Source organism: Sapajus apella, unplaced genomic scaffold, assembly GCF_009761245.1.
Source record: "Sapajus apella isolate SASKATOON/1434 unplaced genomic scaffold, GSC_monkey_1.0 scaffold51, whole genome shotgun sequence".
In the NCBI taxonomy this organism is placed as follows: domain Eukaryota; kingdom Metazoa; phylum Chordata; class Mammalia; order Primates; family Cebidae; genus Sapajus; species Sapajus apella.
The window spans coordinates 6,629,647-6,651,601 of NW_022436991.1; the positions used below are offsets into that span (position 1 = coordinate 6,629,647).

At 41.4% G+C, this 21,955-nt stretch overlaps 1 protein-coding gene across 2 annotated transcripts; it reads right to left on the reverse strand.

The window, feature by feature from the left end:
• Positions 1-828: 828 nt before the first annotated feature.
• On the reverse strand, positions 829-20,788 carry GDE1 (glycerophosphodiester phosphodiesterase 1). 2 transcript variants are annotated; one of them, XM_032242824.1, is made up of 7 exons: positions 20,352-20,788; positions 15,585-15,760; positions 9,820-9,925; positions 6,662-6,754; positions 3,960-4,171; positions 2,345-2,711; positions 829-2,035 (listed from the first exon to the last, which is right to left on the reverse strand). In XM_032242824.1, exons 1-6 carry the CDS (start codon positions 20,610-20,612, stop codon positions 2,564-2,566), a joined length of 996 nt encoding a protein of 331 aa, XP_032098715.1. In that variant the 5' UTR covers positions 20,613-20,788; the 3' UTR covers positions 829-2,035; positions 2,345-2,563. The 2 variants fall into 2 exon arrangements, with proteins under 2 accessions (XP_032098715.1, XP_032098716.1); XM_032242825.1 differs by having other exon boundaries at positions 15,585-15,756; positions 20,352-20,766.
• Between the last annotated feature and the right edge of the window lie 1,167 nt (positions 20,789-21,955).

A 21,955-nucleotide genomic window follows, 5' to 3' on the forward strand; every position in this document is an offset into this window, starting at 1 on the left:
CATGAGCCGCCATGCCAGGCCAAGGGATATTATCAGCTCCATACTGCCCCCAAGAGAAATCTTTCCCTATTAGTTGCTGTGTACCCTCAGAGGTACCCCAGGGCTGAATTCAGTTCACAGAGGTATCTTTTTTTTTTCTTTTTTTGTGACAGAGTCTCGCTCTGGCCTAGGGTAGAGTGCAGTGGTACAATCTCGGCTCACTGCAACCTCTGACTTCTGGGCTCAAGCAATTCTCCTTGCTTCAGCCTCCTGAGTAGCTGGGATTACAGGCATGTGCCACCATGCCCAGCTAAAGTTTATATTTCTAGTAGAGACAGGGCTTCCCCATGATGGCCAGGCTGGTCTTGAACTCCTGGCCTCAAGTGATCCACTTGCCTCAGCCTCCCAAAGTGCTGGGATTACAGGTGTGAGCCACCACGCCCAGCCTGATGTATCTTCTTTGGTCACGTTTTCCTCCCTTTCACCCATCATAACTTCCATGGCACGGAAGTACATGCAGTTTAGACATTTGTCCCACTCAATGAACAAATCTTTTTTCATTTTAAAACTGAAGACAATTGTTTTGCAAATGCTGAATCAAAATGTACCAAGCCCCACCCATCATGCCTGTGCCAACACAATCTGGCACAAAGCTTGCTTCTCATTGTCATATAGCTGTGTGGACTGGTGGCCTTCCAAAATCACTTCCTGGCCGCTGCAAGTGTGAGGCTGGCAACCCACAGCAGGGATGCAGGAGGGAAGCCATGGCTAAGCTGTGGGCCTGGACAAAGGCCACAGATGGAGTTGAAAGGTGGGAGGGGGTAAGCTAGAGGAGTCAGATAACGTTGCTATTTTTAAAAATTCAACTTCATTTTAATATTGCTACTTAGTTCACAGTGAAATCCCTGGAAGTTCAAATTGGAAAGAGCACAGAGTTGGGATCGTGGGTTCAACAATATAAAGGCAGATTCAGTGAGGGGTAAGGGTAGTGGCTCTGGAAGCAGACTGACCTGGATTTGAATGCCAATTGTACCAGACTCAAGACACCTTGGGTAAGTGGCTCATTTCTTCATCAATAGAAAGAGTGTTAACACCTCCATAAGACTTTTGTATGGATTAAGAGAATGCATGTTAAACCACTTGTATAGTTTCTTGCTAACTGTAAACAAGAAGTTCTAGTTCTCTTTCTCTCTTTTTTTTAAGAGTCAGGGTCTCACTGTGTCACCAAAATTATAGTGCTGTGGTATAATCATGGCTCACTGCAGCCTTTAACTTCTGGGCTCAAGTGATCCTCCTACCTCAGCCTCCCAAATAGCTGGGACTATAGGCATGTACCACCATGCCAGGCTAATTTTTTTAAAGAGATGGGGTCTTGCTATGTTGCCCAGTCTGGCCTCAAGTAATCCTCCTGCCTCGGCCTTCTGAGTTGCTGGGATTATAGGCGTAAGGCACTGTGCCCAGCTTAACTGTGACTTTTGAGGCAACCCCTCCCTTCCAGAGTTTAGCTTCCTCAATTGTAACATGAGGACAAACCTAGATGTCCTTGGAAGTTTCTTCCAGTTCTAATTGCCTATGATCACATCTGTTGCAGAGGTTCCTAATTAGCGTAGAAAAGTGCAACTCTGCCCCCTGGTGGTTTGCTGCTCTCCACTCAAGATGCTGTAAATCCCTCATTGGCTTCAAGACCTCCCTACCATTTTGGTTGCTGCACATTGAAGCCTCACTGGATTGCACAGTGGCTTCCCCAGATTCCGTATGCCTTAGGATACGATGCTTGGCACACAGTTTTCCTTTAGTGTTCCTTTTAATGATTTTATTAGCATGGCCACAAGTTTGATGTCTACAGTACATGTTAACATAGCTGAATACAAATACTTGAAGTCAGTGTGGCAAGTTTAAAAATGTCAACTCTGAGTTATCATGCATGTCTCATGCATTTAAATCTGCATTTCCAAATTGTACAATTCAATCTGTGCTTATCTTCACTAAGTCTCCCTGTGTGCCTCAGCTAGAGCAGGGCGGGGCAGGGCAGGAGCTGTTGTGCCTTTTTTCAGACCCAGATTTTCTTTTTTTTTTTTGAGACGGAGTTTCGCTCTTGTTACCCAGGCTGGAGTGCAATGGCGCGATCTCGGCTCACCACAACCTCCGCCTCCTGGGCTCAGGCAATTCTCCTGCCTCAGCCTCCTGAGTAGCTGGGATTACAGGCACGCGCCACCAAGCCCAGCTAATTTTTTGTATTTTTAGTAGAGACGGGGTTTCACCATGTTGACCAGGATGGTCTTGATCTCTTGACCTCGTGATCCACCCGCCTCAGCCTCCCAAAGTGCTGGGATTACAGGCTTGAGCCACCACGCCCGGCTCAGACCCAGATTTTCAAGAGCAACAGTGTTGAACTCTGGCATTCCATGAAGCATGGTGGCAACACTGGGTTTTGCTTTGGTTCAGGTAAAAATGCAATGACCAACTATTGCATCTGTGTGAGTCACCTGATTCCCCAGGCTCTGGGCTAGCACAAACGGTATTTTGATATCCCTGTAAGAAGCCCCTAGCAGTTTCTGAACCCATTTTGTCCCAGGGTAAAAGTCTAGAAGTGAGGTTCACAGTCTTCCACCATGCTGTCAGTGATGTAGCTGGAACCAAGATGGGATTCATAGTAACTCTTTTCATCAAAAGTATTAACAGTCCAAGCAACAACCGGGATTCCTTTAGCTGACCACTTCTTCAAGTAGGCCCTGGGGAAAGAGGAAAGCAAGTCTTGTTAGAATAGGAACCAGCTGTCTCAGGAATCTCTAATGGCTACTAAGTATGGTGTTCACTGCATACCAATAGTGCCCAGAGATTGCCTCCTACCTGGCCTCTGCACTGTGATCAGAGGAACTGTTCCAAAGCCCAGGATGCCGTGAACCTCCTTAAAACATTTCAGTAGCTCACTAATGATTGCCACCCACAACTGTACTGGCACAGCCACTGAAGGTGTGCCTGACCTGGCCCTGACCTGTCTCTTTGGCTTCATCTCACACCACACTCCCCCTTTCTTTTCTGTGCTGATGATATTGAAATTAATTGAAAGAATATTAATTTTCTTTCAATTCCTGGAAAGAACCATGCTCCTTCCTGCCATAGCACATTACATGTATTTTTCTCTCAGATCTGAATTCTTCCCAATTCCCACTCACCCTTCAGATCTTAGCTTTCCTGTCACTTCCTTGGGGATGCTGTTTCTGACAACCTAGACCAGATCAGATTACAGTCTGTGTACAGTCTTCTCTGGCATAGCCTGTATCTTAATTTTAACTTTATATTGATTGGATTTTTATTTGATTAGCATCTCTCTCTCCCCCATTGGGCTGTAAACATCACGAGGGCAGAGACCATGGCTTTGATTCTTCACCACTGCATCTTCAGCTTCTCAGTATGGAACCTTACAATAGTATAGGCACTTACCAAATATTTATTGAACTGAATCATGCATGTCTGAAATAATACTAGACTTACAACTCTAATCAGCTGAAATATACAGATATAGAATTACCAAAGAAATTATTTAGAGATTGCTAGCAGATTAGGAAATGGAAATTTTATTGGAAGAGATGGGGCAATGCCTTAATGTAAGATGGTAGGTATGAGGTTAGTACCCACAGGATGTCTTCACTGTGGTTCTACCCAGGATCCTGTGTTGGCTTTCAAAAAAAAAAAAAGTCACAAGAAATAAAATCCCTTTCTCAGCATAGTTTTGTAGGTTCATTTTTTTTCTTCAAAATATACCAAAAAAACAATAATATGTGACCAACTTGGTTTGAAAACAGTGAAATATGCCTGAACTCTTCCCACCTAAAAAGCTAAATTGACAATCCAATTTAGAGGCATGGTAAGCTTTGCAGGTCAGAATCAATTCAGGGTGTCTACTCTCTTAATCCTTCCTTTCAAAGAAAAGCATTCAGGACATGTGTCTGGGGAAAATTAAAAACCTTCCAACTTACGGGGATATAAAATCCTTTTGCATGAGGAAAGCTGAAATTCCACACAGGTACCACAAGATATTATGCATGCTCCAATCGAGCAAAAGGTCCATGATCACAAATATGAAATGCTTCCAGAGGGTATCATAGCGTGGTTTCCCATCTCCTGTATGGCTAAGGCTCCAAGGTCTATGAGTTAATGCTGTTATTACATTCCGATCTGTTTGTCTCATCTGAAAAGGAATTTGGGGGAAGTAAGTGAATGATCATATATAACGTTGAATACTTATTAGTTTAGATTTAGCCAATGTGCTAGATCAGATGAGGCAGTCATAGTTGGTACCCTGCCACAGTATCTACTAAATAAGTTCTCTATTATAAATCCTTTAAGACAATAATGTGAATATGAAGCATTAATATGCAATAAACATGAGAACATGTTTTTTCCACAATCCTTAAAAAACTGAATCCTATCTTTAAAATCGGAAAATTACAACCTCAGGATCAAATTTTAACAGTGTCACGAGAATAAACTTTTAATTGGATACTGACTTGAATCCTGGCCAGAGATAATTAAAACTCAGTGAGGATGGAACCAAGGTCAATTCACGATGATGGGCTGGTTAGTTTTGACCCTTTCCACAGCATATGGCTGGAAAGAGTTGTAGGGCTGGGGAGAGGGATGGGGAAGTGAGGTTGGAAGGGAGAGAAGGGATTGTGAAGAGAAAATGGGAGAAAGCAAAGGAGAAATAGAGAGATGTGGATGGAGTTCCTTCAGTCTCTGCTCTTGTGCTCCTCTGGGGGAATGTCTTACATATTTTAAAGGACTCAGTGGTCAAGGAATTTTGGGAAACACTGTTCCAAATGTCTGCAAGCCCCATGACCCTATTCATCTCCATGATAGCTTCTATTGATAGGCTCTATCCTCACTGTAAAATTTTTCAATGTATGCTCTGTTGGTCACTGGTGAAGAATGCCATGGAACTAAATAGTAGAGGAGGAAAAGTTTCTTTTTATAGATCTATTTCAGCTAATGCAAGAAGTAACAGAATTAAAATATCAACATTTTGTAACCCCCTAGAAAATGGACAGATCTGGGCAATGAGCATTAACAGTAGCTAACAACAGGAGTCAAACAGTTGTCAAGTGTCTCCTGACAGAAAAACACCCTCATCTCTAGAGTTATCTTGCCAAGAATAACCAACCCTAATCTCATCAGGGCAAGCTTCCAGCTCTACCAGTTTATAGAAAATAAGGAGAAAAATATATTAAACCATATCATGGTATAATCAGCAAAATCTGGACTTGGGTAAACTCTACAAAACAATAATCTGATTTCTTCAGTAAATACAAAACAAGGACCAAAAAAAAGAGAGAGAGAGAGAGATGGAGCCTGCAGGTTTTAAGATTTACAATTGTCAGCGCGGTACCTGGCTCACGCCTGTAATCCCAGCAATTTGGGAGGTCGAAGCAGGCAGATCACCTGAGGTCAGGAGTTTGAGACCAGCCTGGCCAACACAGCAAAATCCTGTCTCTACTAAAAATACAAAAATTAGCCAGGCATGGTGGTGTATGCCTGTAATCCCAGCTACTTGGGAGGCTGAGGCAAGAGAATCACTTGAACCCAGGAGCCAGAGGTCACAGTGAGCTGAGATCACACCGCTGTACTCCAACCTGGGCAACAGTGCGGTACTCTGTCTCAAAATAAAAAAAAAAAAAGATTTACGATTGTAACACAAAGATCTTATTTGGGTCCTATTCAAATGAACAATTTATGAAAAAAAAAACTATGGCATTTCCGAGACAAGTCAAAATTTATACACTGACTGGATATTTGATAATATGAAGAATTTATTGTTAATTTTTAGATGGGACAATGGCATTGTGGTTGTTTTTAAAAAGGCATCTCTAGGCTGGTCATGCTGGCTCATGCCTGTAATCCCAGTACTTTGGGAGGCCAAGGTGGGAGGATCGCTTTAGCTTAGGAGTTGGAGAACTGCTTGGGTAATACAGAGAGACCCTGTCCCTACAAAAAAAAAAAAAAAAAAAAAAATTAGCTGGGCATGGTGGCGTGTGCCTGTGGTCCCAGCTACTTGGGAGGCTAAGGCAGGAGGATCACTTGAGCCTAGGAGGTCAAGAGTGCAGTGAGCTGTGGTCACACCACTGCATTACAGCCTGGGAAACTGAAGGAGACCTTGTCTTTTAAAAAAATAAAAAGGCATTCACTTTTTAAAATATTCTTAATGCAGTTTTATAGATGGAATGATAAATTTTGCTTCAAAATAACACTGGGGAGGAACAATGGGGTTATGGGTGAAATGGCCTGGATCACAGTTAAAGGAGGATACAATGTACTGTTCTATTTTTTGCATGGTTTAGATTCTCCATAATTAAGAGTTTATTTTATTAAAGGTATGTCCTGCTGTTAGTTGGTGAAAAATAGGGGCTACATAATTCTTTTCTGTTCTGAGAATTTTACCACAGTAATCTGAGTGAGCCTATGAGCAACATAAAAGAAGAGGCAAAAGAGGAATCATGGCATTCTGTAAGGGGTATGAGTATACTCACCTTCTGGAATTTCTCTTGTTAGTTTAAAAGAGGAGCTTATCAACTGTGACCTTGATTCCATTCAAATTAATAGGCATGTATCTATGCTTACACAGCCCACTGCTATTATCTCCACCAGCCCACCTAATATGTACAAGAAAAATCCTAAATGTTACCTTATAGATAACTTCTGGCAAGAAAGAACAGACAACACTACTATTGTACAGTTGAGGAAATTCCATATACATGTTCTTTAGAGCCTCAGTAGCCTGTAAAATAAAGAGATTTGTATATTTAAAATTGATTAAAATGTGATGCCCTGGCCAATAACTATCATATATTAAGTACAACCCTGTGGAATAAAACAGAAGTTTACTAGCAATAGAGATGCTGAAAGTATTGGCAGAGTCTACTATCCACTGGGATGCATTTTAAACTCACACCAGCAGCAAAAAAGGAAGAAGCTGGGGTACTGCTGCTTTACTCCCTCTGAGGGCCTCATCCCTTTTGTCATATTTTTGAAAAGTGTTGTAAGCCATAGGCCAGAGGCACAATTTTCCTTGCCTCATACCCTAGTCTAGCCACTATGAAAATTCCTTTTGTGCCCACAACTCTATCACTCTCTGCCCTTTCCAAATGAAACTTGAGCTAGCTAGTCTGGGAACTACAGAGGGTAGATTTCTTAGTCCAGGGATGCATCACCCATCACCAATATGGAGGGAGAAGCGATGGGGCAGAGGTAGGAGGGACTGGGAAGAATTAAGAGCCTCCCAGTTCTTCACAAGGTGAACAGAAGTTTCTTTTTATAGTAGTCTAGCTAAGAAATGAAGAAGACATTATAGAATTTAAACATTGTTTTGTAACTCCTAGTGAAGTGACATCAATAGCAGCTAACAAGAAGAAAGTCACCAGCCATATGGGACGCAATGGTGCTGCTGCATAATTTGTGAAACACTGCTAATTTTTGGAATGTCACATATACCCCTAACCAAATATGATGAACAAAATGCATTCCCTCACCAAAATAAAAAAGAACACAGATTATTCATGTCATGCCTCCTCTTCACTAATGCAGCTGAAGGCAAGCTATAGAACTAATGCTTTTTTTTTCTTTGCCGTTCGAACAAAGACATGCACTGTAAACTCTTCACATTTACATTATTTAATTCTCAGAACAACCCTATGTGGTACTGATTTTCGTATCCCCATTTTACCCATGAAGAAACTGAAGCTCATCAAGGTTAAGGTTACCCTGTAATAAGGGCTCAGTCAAGGTCTGTTGGACTCCAAAGCCCATGATCTTGGCCACTGTGCTCTTTACTAGCTCCCCTTTGTTGCCTATATTTGCCCCTCACTACTACCATCTTGGTGAACTAGGTCACTATGTTCTGCCCAGTCTTGGCTGAACACCAATGAGTACCCACCCAGAAAACACAAATAGCTAGATGTTTTTAAAAATTTCTACTTTTTAAAAAAAATTATTCAGGAGAAGCCAGGTGTGGTGGCTCATGCCTGTAATCCCAGCACTTTGGGAGGCCAAGGCAGGAGGATCACTTGAGGCCAGGAGTTTGAGACCACAGCCTGGCCAACATGGCAAAACCCCATCTCTCCTAAAAATACAAAAACTTGCTAGGTATGATGGTGCACGCCTGTAATCCCAGCTGCTTAAGAGGCTGAGGCAGGAGAATTGCCTGAACCCCAGAGGCATAGGTTGCATCTGCTGAGATTGCAGAGCCAAGATTGCACCAATGCACTCCAGCCTTGGTGACAGTGCGAGACTCTGTCTCAAAAAAAGAAAGACTCTAAGAGGATAAGCATGGAACTCAGTTTGCTGTGGGTGAAATGTAGGACCTATCAGGGTTCCCAAATGTGGGCTGCAACATCACCAAGGAGCACCTGAGGTGCTCATTAAAAATACATGTTCCTTGAGCCCACCCTAGACATTTTCAGAATCTCTTCCCTAGGGAGAATAGCCCAGGAATTTGTATTTTAACATAGATATTCCAGGTGATTCCAACACAGACTGACTGGAAAACATAGACATATACGACTATCAGTTTACCAGAATAACAAATTAGTTACCATGCTCTTTTATTTCTTCAAAAATGGGAGTTAACTATAACAAAGTTAGAGTCTATACTTAGGCCACATTTCAGGTGGTTTTTTTTTTTTTTTTTTTGAGACAGTGTCACTCTGTTGCCCAAGCTGGAGTGCAACAGTGTAATCTCACTTCACTGCAACCTCTGCCTCCCCGGTTCAAGCAATTCTCCTGCCTCAGACTCCTGAGTGGCTAAGATTACAGGCACCTGCCACCAAGTCCAGCTAATTTTTGTATTTTTAGTAAAGACAGGGTTTCACCATGTTGGCCAGACTAGTCTCAAACTCCTGATCTCAGGTGATCTACCTGCTTTGGGCTCCCAAAGTGATGGGATTACAGGCAGGAGCCACTGTGTCTGGCCCATTTCAGGTTTTAACAATGGGGTCAGTGATATCATGGGATTAATTTTTTAAAATTGGCTTTATCAGAATTCTTAACCAGTAGATGGCTGTTACTGATTATTAATGCTGCTAGGGGAAAAATCCTCAAGTTGCCCAAAGGGGGAAAAGAGCACTTGCACTTGAAAAGCTGGTTATAAGAGAACAAATGTAATTGGAATCATATTTTCCCACTAATTTTCACTGTAATAATATGAGTAAAAGTGCATACCCTAAAATTTAAAGAAAATAACCGATTTTCTGATAAAAATATATCTGCTAAAATCAATGAATAATAAAACTATACATAACAGAAATTATACAAAGGGATACATCTATGTAAAAGGTATATGTTCTGTTAACTATGAGAAGCTTTTAATATGGCTTTTAATATGTTCTGTTAACTATTAGAGACTTTTAATAAAATTCTCTTTAAATGCAGTCCATAGTTGTCCATAAGGCCCTTAACTTTTAGGCTAGATAAAACTGGTCTTGTGTACAACTCCTGAATTCCTTTTTATGAGCTTACTTAAGTGGTTTTTTCTAGAAGTACCTTTTTACTGTTTACTTAATATCTTTTGTATGTGCTTTATGCAAATAATAGAAACTTGACTCTTCCATTTTGTGCTGGTTATTGAATATCAGAAGTTTTGTAAAGGTTCTATAAAAGGTTAAAACGTTCCATAATTTACTGTTTCCTTAAATATAGATTTCTGCATTGTGCACTTCCATTAAACAAATAATTTATAAAAATAATTTTTAAAAAGAATAAATAACAAAATAGATACAATTTTGGAAATGACTAGCAATGAAATAAGATGGCTTTTTAACAAAGTGAAGTCCATAGTTTAAACTGTACCTTGTTTGCATGGCCTTTGACATCAAAGAAAATTGTGAGGTTATGGTTTAGGCACTCTGCAACGGCTTCCCTCAAGGTAGGGATCTTTTCATCAGGGAAATCATTCCTGTAAGAGAGGAGAAAATATATTGTAGGAAAAAAGAGAAAGAGATAAATTGTATTATAACAGACATTTTGCAAATGTTGCCCAATCAAAAGGAAAGAATGTTTTCTCCAACTTCTTTTCTTCCACCAAAGCAAGGATCATTTACTGTAAGATTTTTTTGTCTTATTTTTTGAGATGGAGTCTTGCTCTGTCACCCAGACTGCAATGCAGTGGCATGATTTCAGCTCACTGCAACCTTTATTCCCCAGATTCAAGCGGTTCTCCTGCCTCAGCCTCCTGAATAGCTGGGACTACAGGTGTGTGCCACCATACCCGGCTAATTTTTTGTATTATTGGCCAGACTGGTCTTGAACTCCTGACCTCAGGTGATTCATCCACCAGTTTCCCAAAGTGCTGGGATTACAGGCGTGAGCCACTGTGCCTGGCCAAAGAAACCCTTTTTTTTTTTTTTTTGAGACGGAGTTTTGCTGTTGTCACCCAGGATGGAATGAGTTGTTTGTTTTTTGAGACAGTCTCGCTCTGTTGCCCAGGCTGGAGTGCAGTGGTACAATCTCAGCTCCCTGTAAACACCAACTCCTGGGTTCAGGCAATTTTCCTACCCTAGCCTCCTGAGTAGCTGGGACTACAGGTGGGCACCACCACATCCGGCTAATTTTTGTGTTTTTAGTAGAGACGGGGTTTCATCATGTTGGCCAGACTGGTCTCAAACTCCTGACCTCAAGTGATCTACCTGCCTTGGCCTCCCAAAGTGCTAGGATTATAGTATGACCCACCGTGCCTGTCCCATTGTAAGAATTTGAACCAAATTACATTTTTTCCACTATTTTATTGCTATAGACTTATATGTATTTATGTGATATTTTGATACATGCATACAATGTATAATTGATCAAATCAGGGTATTTTAGGATGTCCATCACCCCAAATATTTATCATTTCTTTGTGTTAGGAACATCCAAATCTCCTAGCTATTTTGAAATATACAACAGATTGTTAACTATAATCACCCTACTGTGTTATTGAACACTAGAATTTATGCCTTCTAATATGTTTGTACTCTAAACTCTCTTCATTCTCCCCTTCTCCCTACCCCATACCCTTCCCAGCCTCTGGTAACTATCATTTTCCTCTCTACCTCCATGGGACCAACTCTTTTAGCTCCCATATATGAGTGACAACATGTAATATTTCCTGTTCTGTGCTTGGCTTATTTCATTTAACATAATACCTTCAGTTCCATTCATGTTGCTGCAAATGACAGGATATCATTCTTTGTTATGGTTACATGGTATTCCACTGAGTATATGTACTAGTTTCTTTATCCATTTATCCACGGATAAACACAAGCTGATTCCATATCTTGGCTATTGTGAATAGTACTGCAATAAACACAGGGATGCAAGTATGCCTTTGATACACTAGTTTCCTTTCCTTTGGATAGATACCAACTAGTGGGATTATGAGATTGTATGGGAGTACTTTATTTTTAGTTTTTTGAGAAACCTCCATACTGTTTTCCATAATGGCTGCACTAATTTACATTCAGAATATAAGAGTTCCCTTTGCTCTGTATTCTCGCCAGCATGTTATTTAAAGAATCTTTTTAATAATGGCCATTCTAACTGAATATTTCATTGTAATTTTGATTTGTGTTTCCCTAATAATTTGTGATGTTGAGAATTTTTTCATATGCCTGTTGGCCATTTGTGTGTCCACTTCTGAAAAATGTCTATTCAAATTAGGATTTGGGTAGATATTTTTAATGGGATTATTATTGTCTTTGCTGTTGAGTTCCTTATATATTCTGGATATTAATTACTTGTCAGTGGAATAGTTTGCAAATATTTTTTTCCTCTTCACTAGGTTGTCTTTTTACTCTGTTGATTGTTTCCTTTGCTGTGCAGAAACTTTTTAGTTTAATATAGTCCCATTTGCCTGTTTTTGTTACCGGTGCTTTTAAGATCTTAGCCATAAAATCTTTGCCTAGACCAATGTCCTAAAGCCTTTCTCCTGTGTTTTCTTCTAGTAGGTTTATAGTTTCTGGTCTTAAATTTAAACTTTCAATCCATTTTGTGCTGACTTTTTTAATATGATGAGAGATAGTGGTCTAGTTTCATTCTCTTGCATATGGATATCCAGTTTTCCCAGTACCACTTATTAAAGAGAGTGTCCTTTCCCCTACTGTATGTTCTTGGTGCCTTCATGGAAAATCAGTTGGCTGTAAATATGTGGATTTATTTCTTGGTTCTCTATTGTATTCCATTGGCCTATGTGTCTATTTTGCGTGTCTGTTTTTATACCAATACCATGCTGTTTTGGTTACTGTGGCTTTGTAGTATATCTCGAAGTGACGTAGTATGATACATCCAGCTTTGTCCTTTTTTCTCAGTATTGCTTTAGTGATTTGGGCTTCTTTATGGTTCCATATGAAGTTTAGGATTGTTGTTTTTCTAGTTCTCTGAAGAATGTTTTTGATATTTTGATAGGGATTGCACTGAATTGTAGATTATTTTGAGTAGAATGGTCATTTTAAGAATACTAATTCATCTGACCCCTAACCATGGAATGTCTTTCCATTTGTTTGTGTCCTCTTTAATTTTTCTCATCAGTGTTTTGTAGTTTTCCTTGTACAGGTCTTTTACCTCTTTGGTTATATTTACTCCTAGGTATTTTACTGGTTTTAATTTTTTTTTTGGTAGCTATGTAAATGGGATTGCTTTCTTAATTTTACAGCTAGTTCATTATTTGTGTATAGATATGCTACTGATTTTATATACTGCAACTTTACTAAATTTGTTTATCAGTTCTAACAGTTTTCTGGTGACGTCCTCAGGTTTTTCTACATACAAAATCATGTTGTCTGCCAAGAGGGACAATCTGACTTCCTCTTTTTCCACTTTCGATGCCTTTTATTTCTTTCTCTCTCCTGATTGCTCTAGCTAGTCAACCATTCCATATTTAGCAAAGCTGATAAGAAGGTCGAAAGGGGTAGTATCATGGAGGTAGTATTTAATCATATTATCCAGAGTTTGCTGTACTTGGGACTGACAAAACTCAAAGTATCCAGTAAGTACAGACTAAATGCAGTCATAAACTTCCCTTTTATTGCATGAGACCTTCAAACATGCTACGGCTGCTTTTAACCACAAGTAGGTTAGGCTGTAATTGTGTAAGAAGCAACAAGTAAATGGCTTGCACAAGCACTTTTATAAAGGTTAAGACAACTGGACCACATGGTGGTGCCCAAGACATTTTTAATTCATATCCTGGTGATAAGTGAGCACTGAAAACACAAGACTTATAGATGAGTAGAAGTGAAGCACACAGATACCTGAGCTCAGAGATTAGAGATTGATGGTCTTTAGTTTCTTACATTGTATAATGGATATTATTTTTCTGTTTGTTTTGTTTTCATTTGTTTTCCTTTTCTGGTGATTTTGTGCTTCTGACACTAGCTGTACACTGGGGTTCCCACCTCCTCCTCCTTGGGTTCAATTAATTTGTTAGAGTGGCTTGTGGAACTCAAATAAACATATTTACAGGTTTATTATAAAGGATGTTACACGGGATCCAGATGAAGACATGCATAGGGTGAGGTAGGGGGAAAGGGGTGGAGAGCTTCTGTGCCCTTTCTGGGTGCTCTATCATTCAGAAACCTCCATGTGTTCAGATACAGATATTCTTGACCAAAGACCAGCAACAACAACAAAAATCATTTAACTTTTTAATAAATCACTGAACCTCCATTGAATTAATAACATTATTAATAACCCTACTCCCCAAAGGGCAGAATATATGCCACCGTTGGAAAACTCAGACTTAATTTTCAGATTATAATTTCTCTAATAGAACCCTATGCAGGGGAAATTCCTAGGAATACATAAATCTGTTAACTATATTGTGCATTTATTTAAGTGCAACTGTTTAAAATAAATAATTTTTGAATACATTATTTTCTGATAAAGAAAATGAAGGCTAAGTGCTTGATACAAAAGAAATCAGCTTTTCTCTCATAATAAAATTATTATTTAACTTATGCTAATTCAACTGCATTATTTCAACTGTAAGATCATACTTTAAAAAAAGGGTAAGGATAGGCCAGGCACGGTGGGCTCAAGCCTGTAATCTCAGCACATTAGGAGGCTGAGGTGGGTAGATCACCTGAAGTCAGAAAGTCAAGACCAGCCTGGCCAACATCTCTACAAAACCCCATCTCTACAAAAAATGCAAAAATTAGCCAGGTGTGGTGGTGCATGCCTGTAGTCCTAGCTGCTTGGGAGGCTGAAGTGAGAGAATCGCTTGAACCCAGGAGGTGAGGTTGCAGTGGGCCGAGATTGCGCCATTGCACTCCAGCCTGGGCAACAAGAGTGAAACTCCATCTCAAAAAAAAAAAAAAAAGGATAATTTAAACATTATAGGCAATTCTCTCAGCCATTCTAATCAATTTCTATTCCCCAAGAGTGAAAGATGGGACACCTGAATTTGTTGTTCCTTTGGCTGATCTTAGTTTCCTCCTTACCCTCTTCTCAGGACAAGCATCTCATCATACTGAGCATAATTCTAGAGAAAATATCTATTTTTTCCCACAATATGATCTGTAAACACAAGCCGATTACTTCATTTAGCGTTCAGTCATAGAAAACACACTCTGTTCCAATAGTGGAGCAAAGACTGGTTGTCTTAAAGATATTGGGATGGTGTGTTGCCTTTGCTATGGTGTCTTAAGGGATTTTTTGAAAATTATAATTTTTTCCCCCTAGGATACACAAATTCCAGAGAAATGGACTCAGTCCTCCCTTAAAAGATTTTTAAGGGTAATGATGAGCCTAAGCATTTTTTGCTTTAAGTATTAACTTTGAACCTGACATGTTATTAGCTGCAATGTCATTATAATATTTAAACTCGCCTTTCCCTTGGATAAGCAGAACAATAAAATATCTGATGACGGTCAAGAGCAATTCGAGCAACCTGGACTTGTAATTCTCAAGTGTACCTATATTCTTTTCTGCCTACAGTTCTTTTTTTTTTTTTTTTTTTTCTTTTTCTTTGGGACGGAGTTTCGCTCTTGTTACCCAGGCTGGAGTGCAATGGCGCGATCTCGGCTCACCGCAACCTCCGCCTCCTGGGTTCAGGCAATTCTCCTGCCTCAGCCTCCTGTCTGCCTACAGTTCTACTGCAAAGTGCTATTCTAGATGATTTCTAGGATGCTTTCTATTCCTACAATTCTGTGATTCCTTAGAAGTTTGTTATGAGGATCAGAAGAATTAAATGGGTTAAGTTAAAAGTGATATTATACTATTACTTGAAGCTTTTAATATATATATATATATATATAATGTCTAATTTGCTTCTTGGTACACCTGAAGGCAAGAAGATTGCCAAGCAATGGCTTTCAGCCTCATGATTCCATAGTGACAAGACAGAGTATTATCTTGAGAATAATTCTGAAGCCAAATTTATCCTCAGTAGGAAAGACTGAAAATATAATTCTGTATTTCTGTTGTTCCTGGCACCTGTTCATTACTTAGGAGACCTATGTACAGTTCAAAACAAAACAAGACAACTCTCCTGGGGCAGATGTAATTAGAAGGCACCAGTGTCCATCTGTCATTTCCAATAAAAGCTAAAAGATGTGTTTAAGTGACAATAAACTACTTACCTGAGTCTGTGGTTTGCTGCAGGATTCAGCTTCCTAATTTGTTCAAATGTCAAATCACACAATCGACCAGTCCCATCCGTTGTCCTATCTACTGTGTTATCGTGCATTAAGACAGGAATCCCATCAGAAGTAAACTCAATGTCCAGCTCCACGCCTGTTGCTCCATTCTTAGCTGCCTTAAAAAAAATCAACAATATTACTGTCAAATGGTCACAAATATCATTTTACCTCTAATCACCCCAAAAGTCCAGTAGGGCTGGCTAAGACAGCTGTCCTTATTGATTCCTTTTCCTTCTGCTTCCCCCACCAAACAGCGATCCTGACCTGTTTCTGTTTCCTGTGTATACAACCTTACTTCAACTCCTAGCTGATGGATTCCTTAAAAACTTTAATTTCCCCACTCTTCTCACTTTCACAGTGGAAGACTGGGAGACTTCAGAAACTTATGTTTTCTCTGAATGCTTTAACTATATGGGTCATCAATGGCTTACAAATACTAGAACAATTCCACTGTTTACCTACACTCTTTGTTGGTATGGCAGCTCTGATGATTACCCTATGTTTGTTGATTAGTCAGATATTTCACTACTTTGGCATGAATGAGTCAGGTTTTTGGTGGTTCAATTCTACCCTCTACCACAAAGACATCACACTTGCTTCTAGGACAGACCACATTTTATGTAAGCAGCATTGGCTGTTGGCCAATAAGTTGGTAAGCTTAATGAGGTAGATTAGAATTTATCTAAAAAGGGAATTTGAACCTTAAATTATACAAGCCATGCTCCTCTGGAGACACACTATCTAATGTTTGCTTCCTTGGCTTCCTTATCACAATAAAAATGTGAAATGCTCATTATGATCAAGGTTTCTTTTTTTTTTTTTTTAATACAGGATCTGCTTCTGTTGCCTAGGCTAGAGTTCAGTAGTATGATCTCAGCTCACTGCAACCTCTGCTCCCTGAGCTCAAGCCATCCTCCGACCTCAGCCTCCCAAGTAGCTGGGACTACAGGCAAGTACCCCCAACGCCAGCTAATTTTTGTATTTTTTGCGGAAATGGGGTTTCACCATGTTGCCCAGCCTGGTCTTGAACTCCTGAGATCAAACAATCCTCCTGTCTCAACTATGGGATTACAGGTGTGGGATTACAGGTGTGAGCTACTGTGCCCAGCCATGATCAAGATTTTTAATTTTAATTTTGTCTTTTGAGACGGAGTCTTTCTCTGTCATCCAGGCTGGAATGCAGTGGTGCGATCTTGGCTCGCTGCAACCTCCGCCTCCCAGGTTCAAGCAATTCTCCTCTATCAGCCTCCCGAGTAGCTGGGACCACAGGTGACCACCAGCACGCCCGGCTAATTTTTGTATTTTTAGTAGAGACAGGGCTTCACCATATTGGCCAGGCTGGTCTCAAACTCCTGACCTTGTGATCTACACCCCTCAGCCTCCCAAAGTGATGGGATTATAGGCGTGAGCCACAGCACCCGGCCTAATTTTTAAAATTTTAAGTCATGGTCTATTGCAAACATATAGAGTAAAAAAGATTTAATATGTGAATGTTTCAACCTGTTTTCCTCAATCTGTTTCTGCCCTAAAAAATAAAGAAACAAAACTATTATTTATTGAGCCTTTTCTATTTGCCAGGCACTCTCCGAAGTGCTTTAAATGTATTAACTCATTTGATCCTCAAAACCCTGAAGCAGGTACTATTAATATTCTCATTTAACAGATGAGAAAACTGAGACAAAGAAAGAGTAAGAAACTTGCCCAGAGCTGCACAAGCTAGGATACGCTCTTATCTGCTTTTGATTGTAGTGTTGATTTTACTATCAACACTACAGATATAGCTGAAAACTCTCCCTTTCATTCTCCTCCTCTCCTCTCCAGATGCAATTATCATCTTAAAGTTGGTGTATATCATTCCCATGTCACCCTCTTATAGGTTTGTACTTAAGTACCCATAAACAACACAGAGCACTAGTGCTAGTGAATAGTTAAGATTTTAATAAATGTTAGCCATTGTTATTTATTATGTCCCCTCCCAAAGTGCTGGGACTACAGGTGTGAGCCACTGCACCTGGCCCTTTTAAACACATCTTTAAAGGTAATATAGTCAAATTTATCAATAATGTCCTTTATGGGTGGAGATTTTTCTGCCTTATTTAAATCTTTCCCTTTTCCCATGTAATACAGATGTACAACTACTTTGGAAAAGCACATCATGTTTTTCCTCTGCTCTCACATAATAACAATCAACCCCGACTTCATAACCAAAAATGTGGGGGTTTTTCCTCGCCAACAAGTAGTGGACACCAGCTGGGTATCCTCCGACTCAATTCTGACACTATCTACCTGGAGACAGCATCAGATCACAGGTTGAGGGCTTAGTCCCCAAGACTGCACCTCACCCTCCTCCAGACACAAATAGCAAGCTGGGGCCCCTGAAACTTCTGACCAATTGGCTTCAGGTTCTCTTAGGTTTTCTTTGTTGTTTATTTTTATTTTTTTTAAAATTCCTCTTAAGTTTTTATGAAAGCTTCAGGCTGTCAGCATTCCTTCCCCCAGGGTATAGGGTCGGGGGGTCCCTCTCTGAGGAGGATCTTAAGATTTACAGTTTGAAAGGCAGGGAAAAAACTTGAGAAATGTGAATTAAGTGTATTCCAAAACCAGATACACTATTATAAACAGTGGCAAAAGAATGAAATTGCACCCACAGTACATTCTCCACATGGGCCAGAGTGCAGCTTTAAAAGTATAAATCTTGGCTGTGCACGGTGGCTCACGCCTGTAATCCCAGCTACTTAGGAGGTTGAGGCAGAATTGCTTGAACCAGAGAGGCTGAGGTTGCGGTGAGCCAAGATTGTGTCATTGCATTCCAGCCTGGCCAACAAGAGTGAAACTGTCTCAAAATAAATAAATAAAATAATAATAAAAATAAAATTAGATATCAGGGGTCGGGTATAGTGACTCATGCCTGTAATCCCAGCACTTTGGGAGGCCAAGGTGGATCAGTGGAGGTCAGGAGTTCGAGACCAGCCTGGCTAACACAGAGAAACCCTACTAAAAATATAAAAATTAGCTGGGCGTGGTGGCGGTCACCCGTAATCCCAGCTACTCAGGAGGCTGAGGCAGGAGAACCAATTGAACCTGGGATACAGAGGTTGCAGTGAGCCAAGGTTGCACCACTGTACTCCAGCCTGGGAGATAGTGAAACTCCCTCTAAAAAAAAAATTAAAATTAAAAATTGAAAAATAGGCTGGGCACAGTGGCTCACGCTTGTAATCCCAGCACTTTGGGAGGCCAAGGCAGGCAGATCCCCTGAGGTTGGAGTTCAAGACCAGCCTGATCAAGAAGGAGAAACCCTGTCTCTACTAAAAATACAAAATTAGCTGGGCGTGGTGGCACAGGCCTGTAATCCCAGCTACCTGGGAGGCTGAGGCAGGAGAATTGCTTGAACTCAAAAAGCAGAGGTCGTGGTGAGCCAAGATAGCCCCACTGCACTCCAGCCTGGGCAACAAGAGCGAAACTCCGTCTCAAATAAATAAGTAAATAAATAGGACATGAGGGAGGCCAAGTGTGGTGGCTCACACCTGTAATCCTAGTACCTTGGGAGGCCAAGGCGGGTGGATCACTTTGAGGCCAAGAGTTCAGGACCAGCCTGGCCAACATAGTGAAACCCCGTCTCTACTACAAATAAAAAATTAGCTGGGTGTAGTGGTGGGTGTCTGTAATCCCAGCTACTCAGGAGGCTGAGGCACAAGAACACTCCAGCTTGGGTAAAAGAGTGAGACTCTGTCAAAAAAAAAAAAAAAAAAAAAAAAAAGTTGGGAGGGGGAAGGGAAGGAAGAATCAGATATATTTACACAGATGCAAAATAGCCCAATCCACTGAAAAAGCCCTCTCACTCCTGTAAGCTGTCATTATGAAGCCAGGAGAATGCTAAGAGCTGAGAGTTATCAAAGTTACAGGAGTGCCTTGTGTAAGGAGGGGGCAAAAACTGATATTAGTCCAGGTGCAAGGGTTGTGCAAGTGTGAATGCGTGTGTTTGGGGGAAAGGTGATAAGGGGGTGACTCAAGTAATTTAGACAACAAGCAAAGATATGTCCTGTGAAGGGTGTTCTATTTAGACTAACCTTAATTACTGACCAAGACCCTATTTGACCCGACCCATTTCCTGCTTCATTCACACACAAGTCTTTGAAGTCAGGTCACACACTGCCTTTTCTGTTGCCTGAATGCTGCAGTATTATTCCTATCTCACGACCATCTGTACCTGCCTGGCTTCTTATAATTCGCTTCTGCTCAAATGTCGCTTCTTCAGAGATGATTTCTCTTGACTACTCCATCTAAATAAAAGAGCAAAACTCTTCCCCTCGAGTTCCTCCAGTCATTCTTTATCTCATTATCCGATGTCTTCATTGCACTTTTCACTGTCTTAAAGTTATCTCATTTATGTGTTTACTTGTTTAAGGCTTGCCTCCCCGACTCCAATGTACACTCTGTAAACCAGGGACCCATCTGACCTTGTTCCTGGCTGTAACCTCAGCGCCAGGCGCACAGAAACTTTATACATATCTGCTGTCGTCTGCAAATATAAAACCTGAAGTCGGGAGATCTCTAGACATTGGGAGGGATCAGAGGCCAGGAGTGTGACTTGCGGACGAATGAGGAAGTGGGAAGGCCGTCCCGAGAAGATCGGGGAACCCTGGGAAGTTAAAGCATAAGTCCCGAGCTCTCGGGAGAACCGAGGGGCGCGAGGCGTGGGGGGCTCACCTGCCGAATGGCCGCCAGCGTGTTCTCGGGCGCGTCGTGGCTGCCGCCGCGGTGGGCGATGGCGGAAATGCGGTCCCGGGGCTTGAGCACCTGCAGGGCCCTGCAGGAGGGCACCGGCTCAAAGCTGAAGACGCGCAGCAGGACGAAGAGGCTGCCGGTGAGGAGGCAGGCATTGACCGGGCTCCGCGTCACCAACAGCAGCACCACCAGCAGGAAGGAGAAGGGGCCCAAGAGGCCCCCCTGGTCTTCCCACAGCCACATGCCGGCGCCCGCACCGGCACGGACGGGAGTCCCGGACCTGCCGGGCTCCCCGGGCAGGAGAGCGAGAAGCGAGGGGGAGGGCCCAAAACACTGGCCGCAGCGGGTGCCCACTGAGGGGACCAGCGCCGCACAATGGCGGCAGAGGACACCTCCTGAGAGGTAGTCGGCTGGCCAGCCAATCAGGGCCCAGGATTTGCAGCGCTAGGGGGCGGAGCCGCAAAGGGGGCGGGCTCAGGCCCCAGGTCCCAGGCCCCAGGCTCACGTTCCAAACCCAAAGTGGTTTACGGTTTTCTTGGGTGTGAACTTCAACCTGCATGTTTAGACTCCTAGGCAAGAAAAGGAGGGATAAGAACCGTCCTAAAGCTGTAGTACTGGAAGGGATTCTAGTGACTCCTTTATCTGCCCTTGAGGAAACTGAAGTCCAGGGAACTTGGAGAGGCAGGATGCTTAGATTATCAATTGAGTTCAATTCAATTCAAGATGTGCTCCAGACATGAGTTGAACAGGACCTACAGGGTTCTTGCTCTTATGGGACTCACATTCTTGTTGGGGGAAATAGAAGGGTTAGCAAGTACACCTAACGTGTACAGAGCACTTACCATGTCCCAGGTACTTTGCGAGCAAACACTTTATATGCTTATCTCATTCTCACAGCAGTCTCACTAGGTGGTTATTATCTCAGGAGGCTGATTTCAATCGACTTGATTTTCCTGATTCTGGGGGACTGGAAGAGCCTAGCAAAGAAGGCACAGTCGGATTATAAAACTGGAAGGGGTTTTAAGGATTCCCTCATTTTATAGATGAGGAAACTGAAGATAGGTGAATTAAGTAGTTAATGGCAGGGTGGGAACTGACATAAAGCCCTCCCCGGTGACTTGTGACATTTTCGCTCCTCCTCCTCCTAATCTTATTTCTGCTAAGGGCTTTTGTACCAGGTCCTGTGCAATAGTTATCTCAACTGTGTCTCACAACCACGTTGATAGGCACTTTTAAAACCCCTATTTTACATATGCAAAAATAGGCACTGGAAGCAGGGTAAGAGATGGTAAAGCTGAGTTAGGGAATGAAAGAGGGCTCCTAGTCATGTTTTGGAAAGCTGGTAACATTTTTATATAGAGAATTTTGCATAAAGATTCAGGGATTTTTCTGTTACTTTTTGCGTTTAGTGTATTTTCCCACTGGTTTGCAAAAGGGCATAGATGTCCAGTTGGCATCTAGGATTTCGCCGTTTTTTGTTTTGGTTTGTTTTTTTGTTTGTTTGTTTTTCCTTTTTGAGACAATCTCGCTCTATCACCCAGGTTGGAGTGCAGTGGTGCAATTACGGCTCACTGCAATGTCTACCT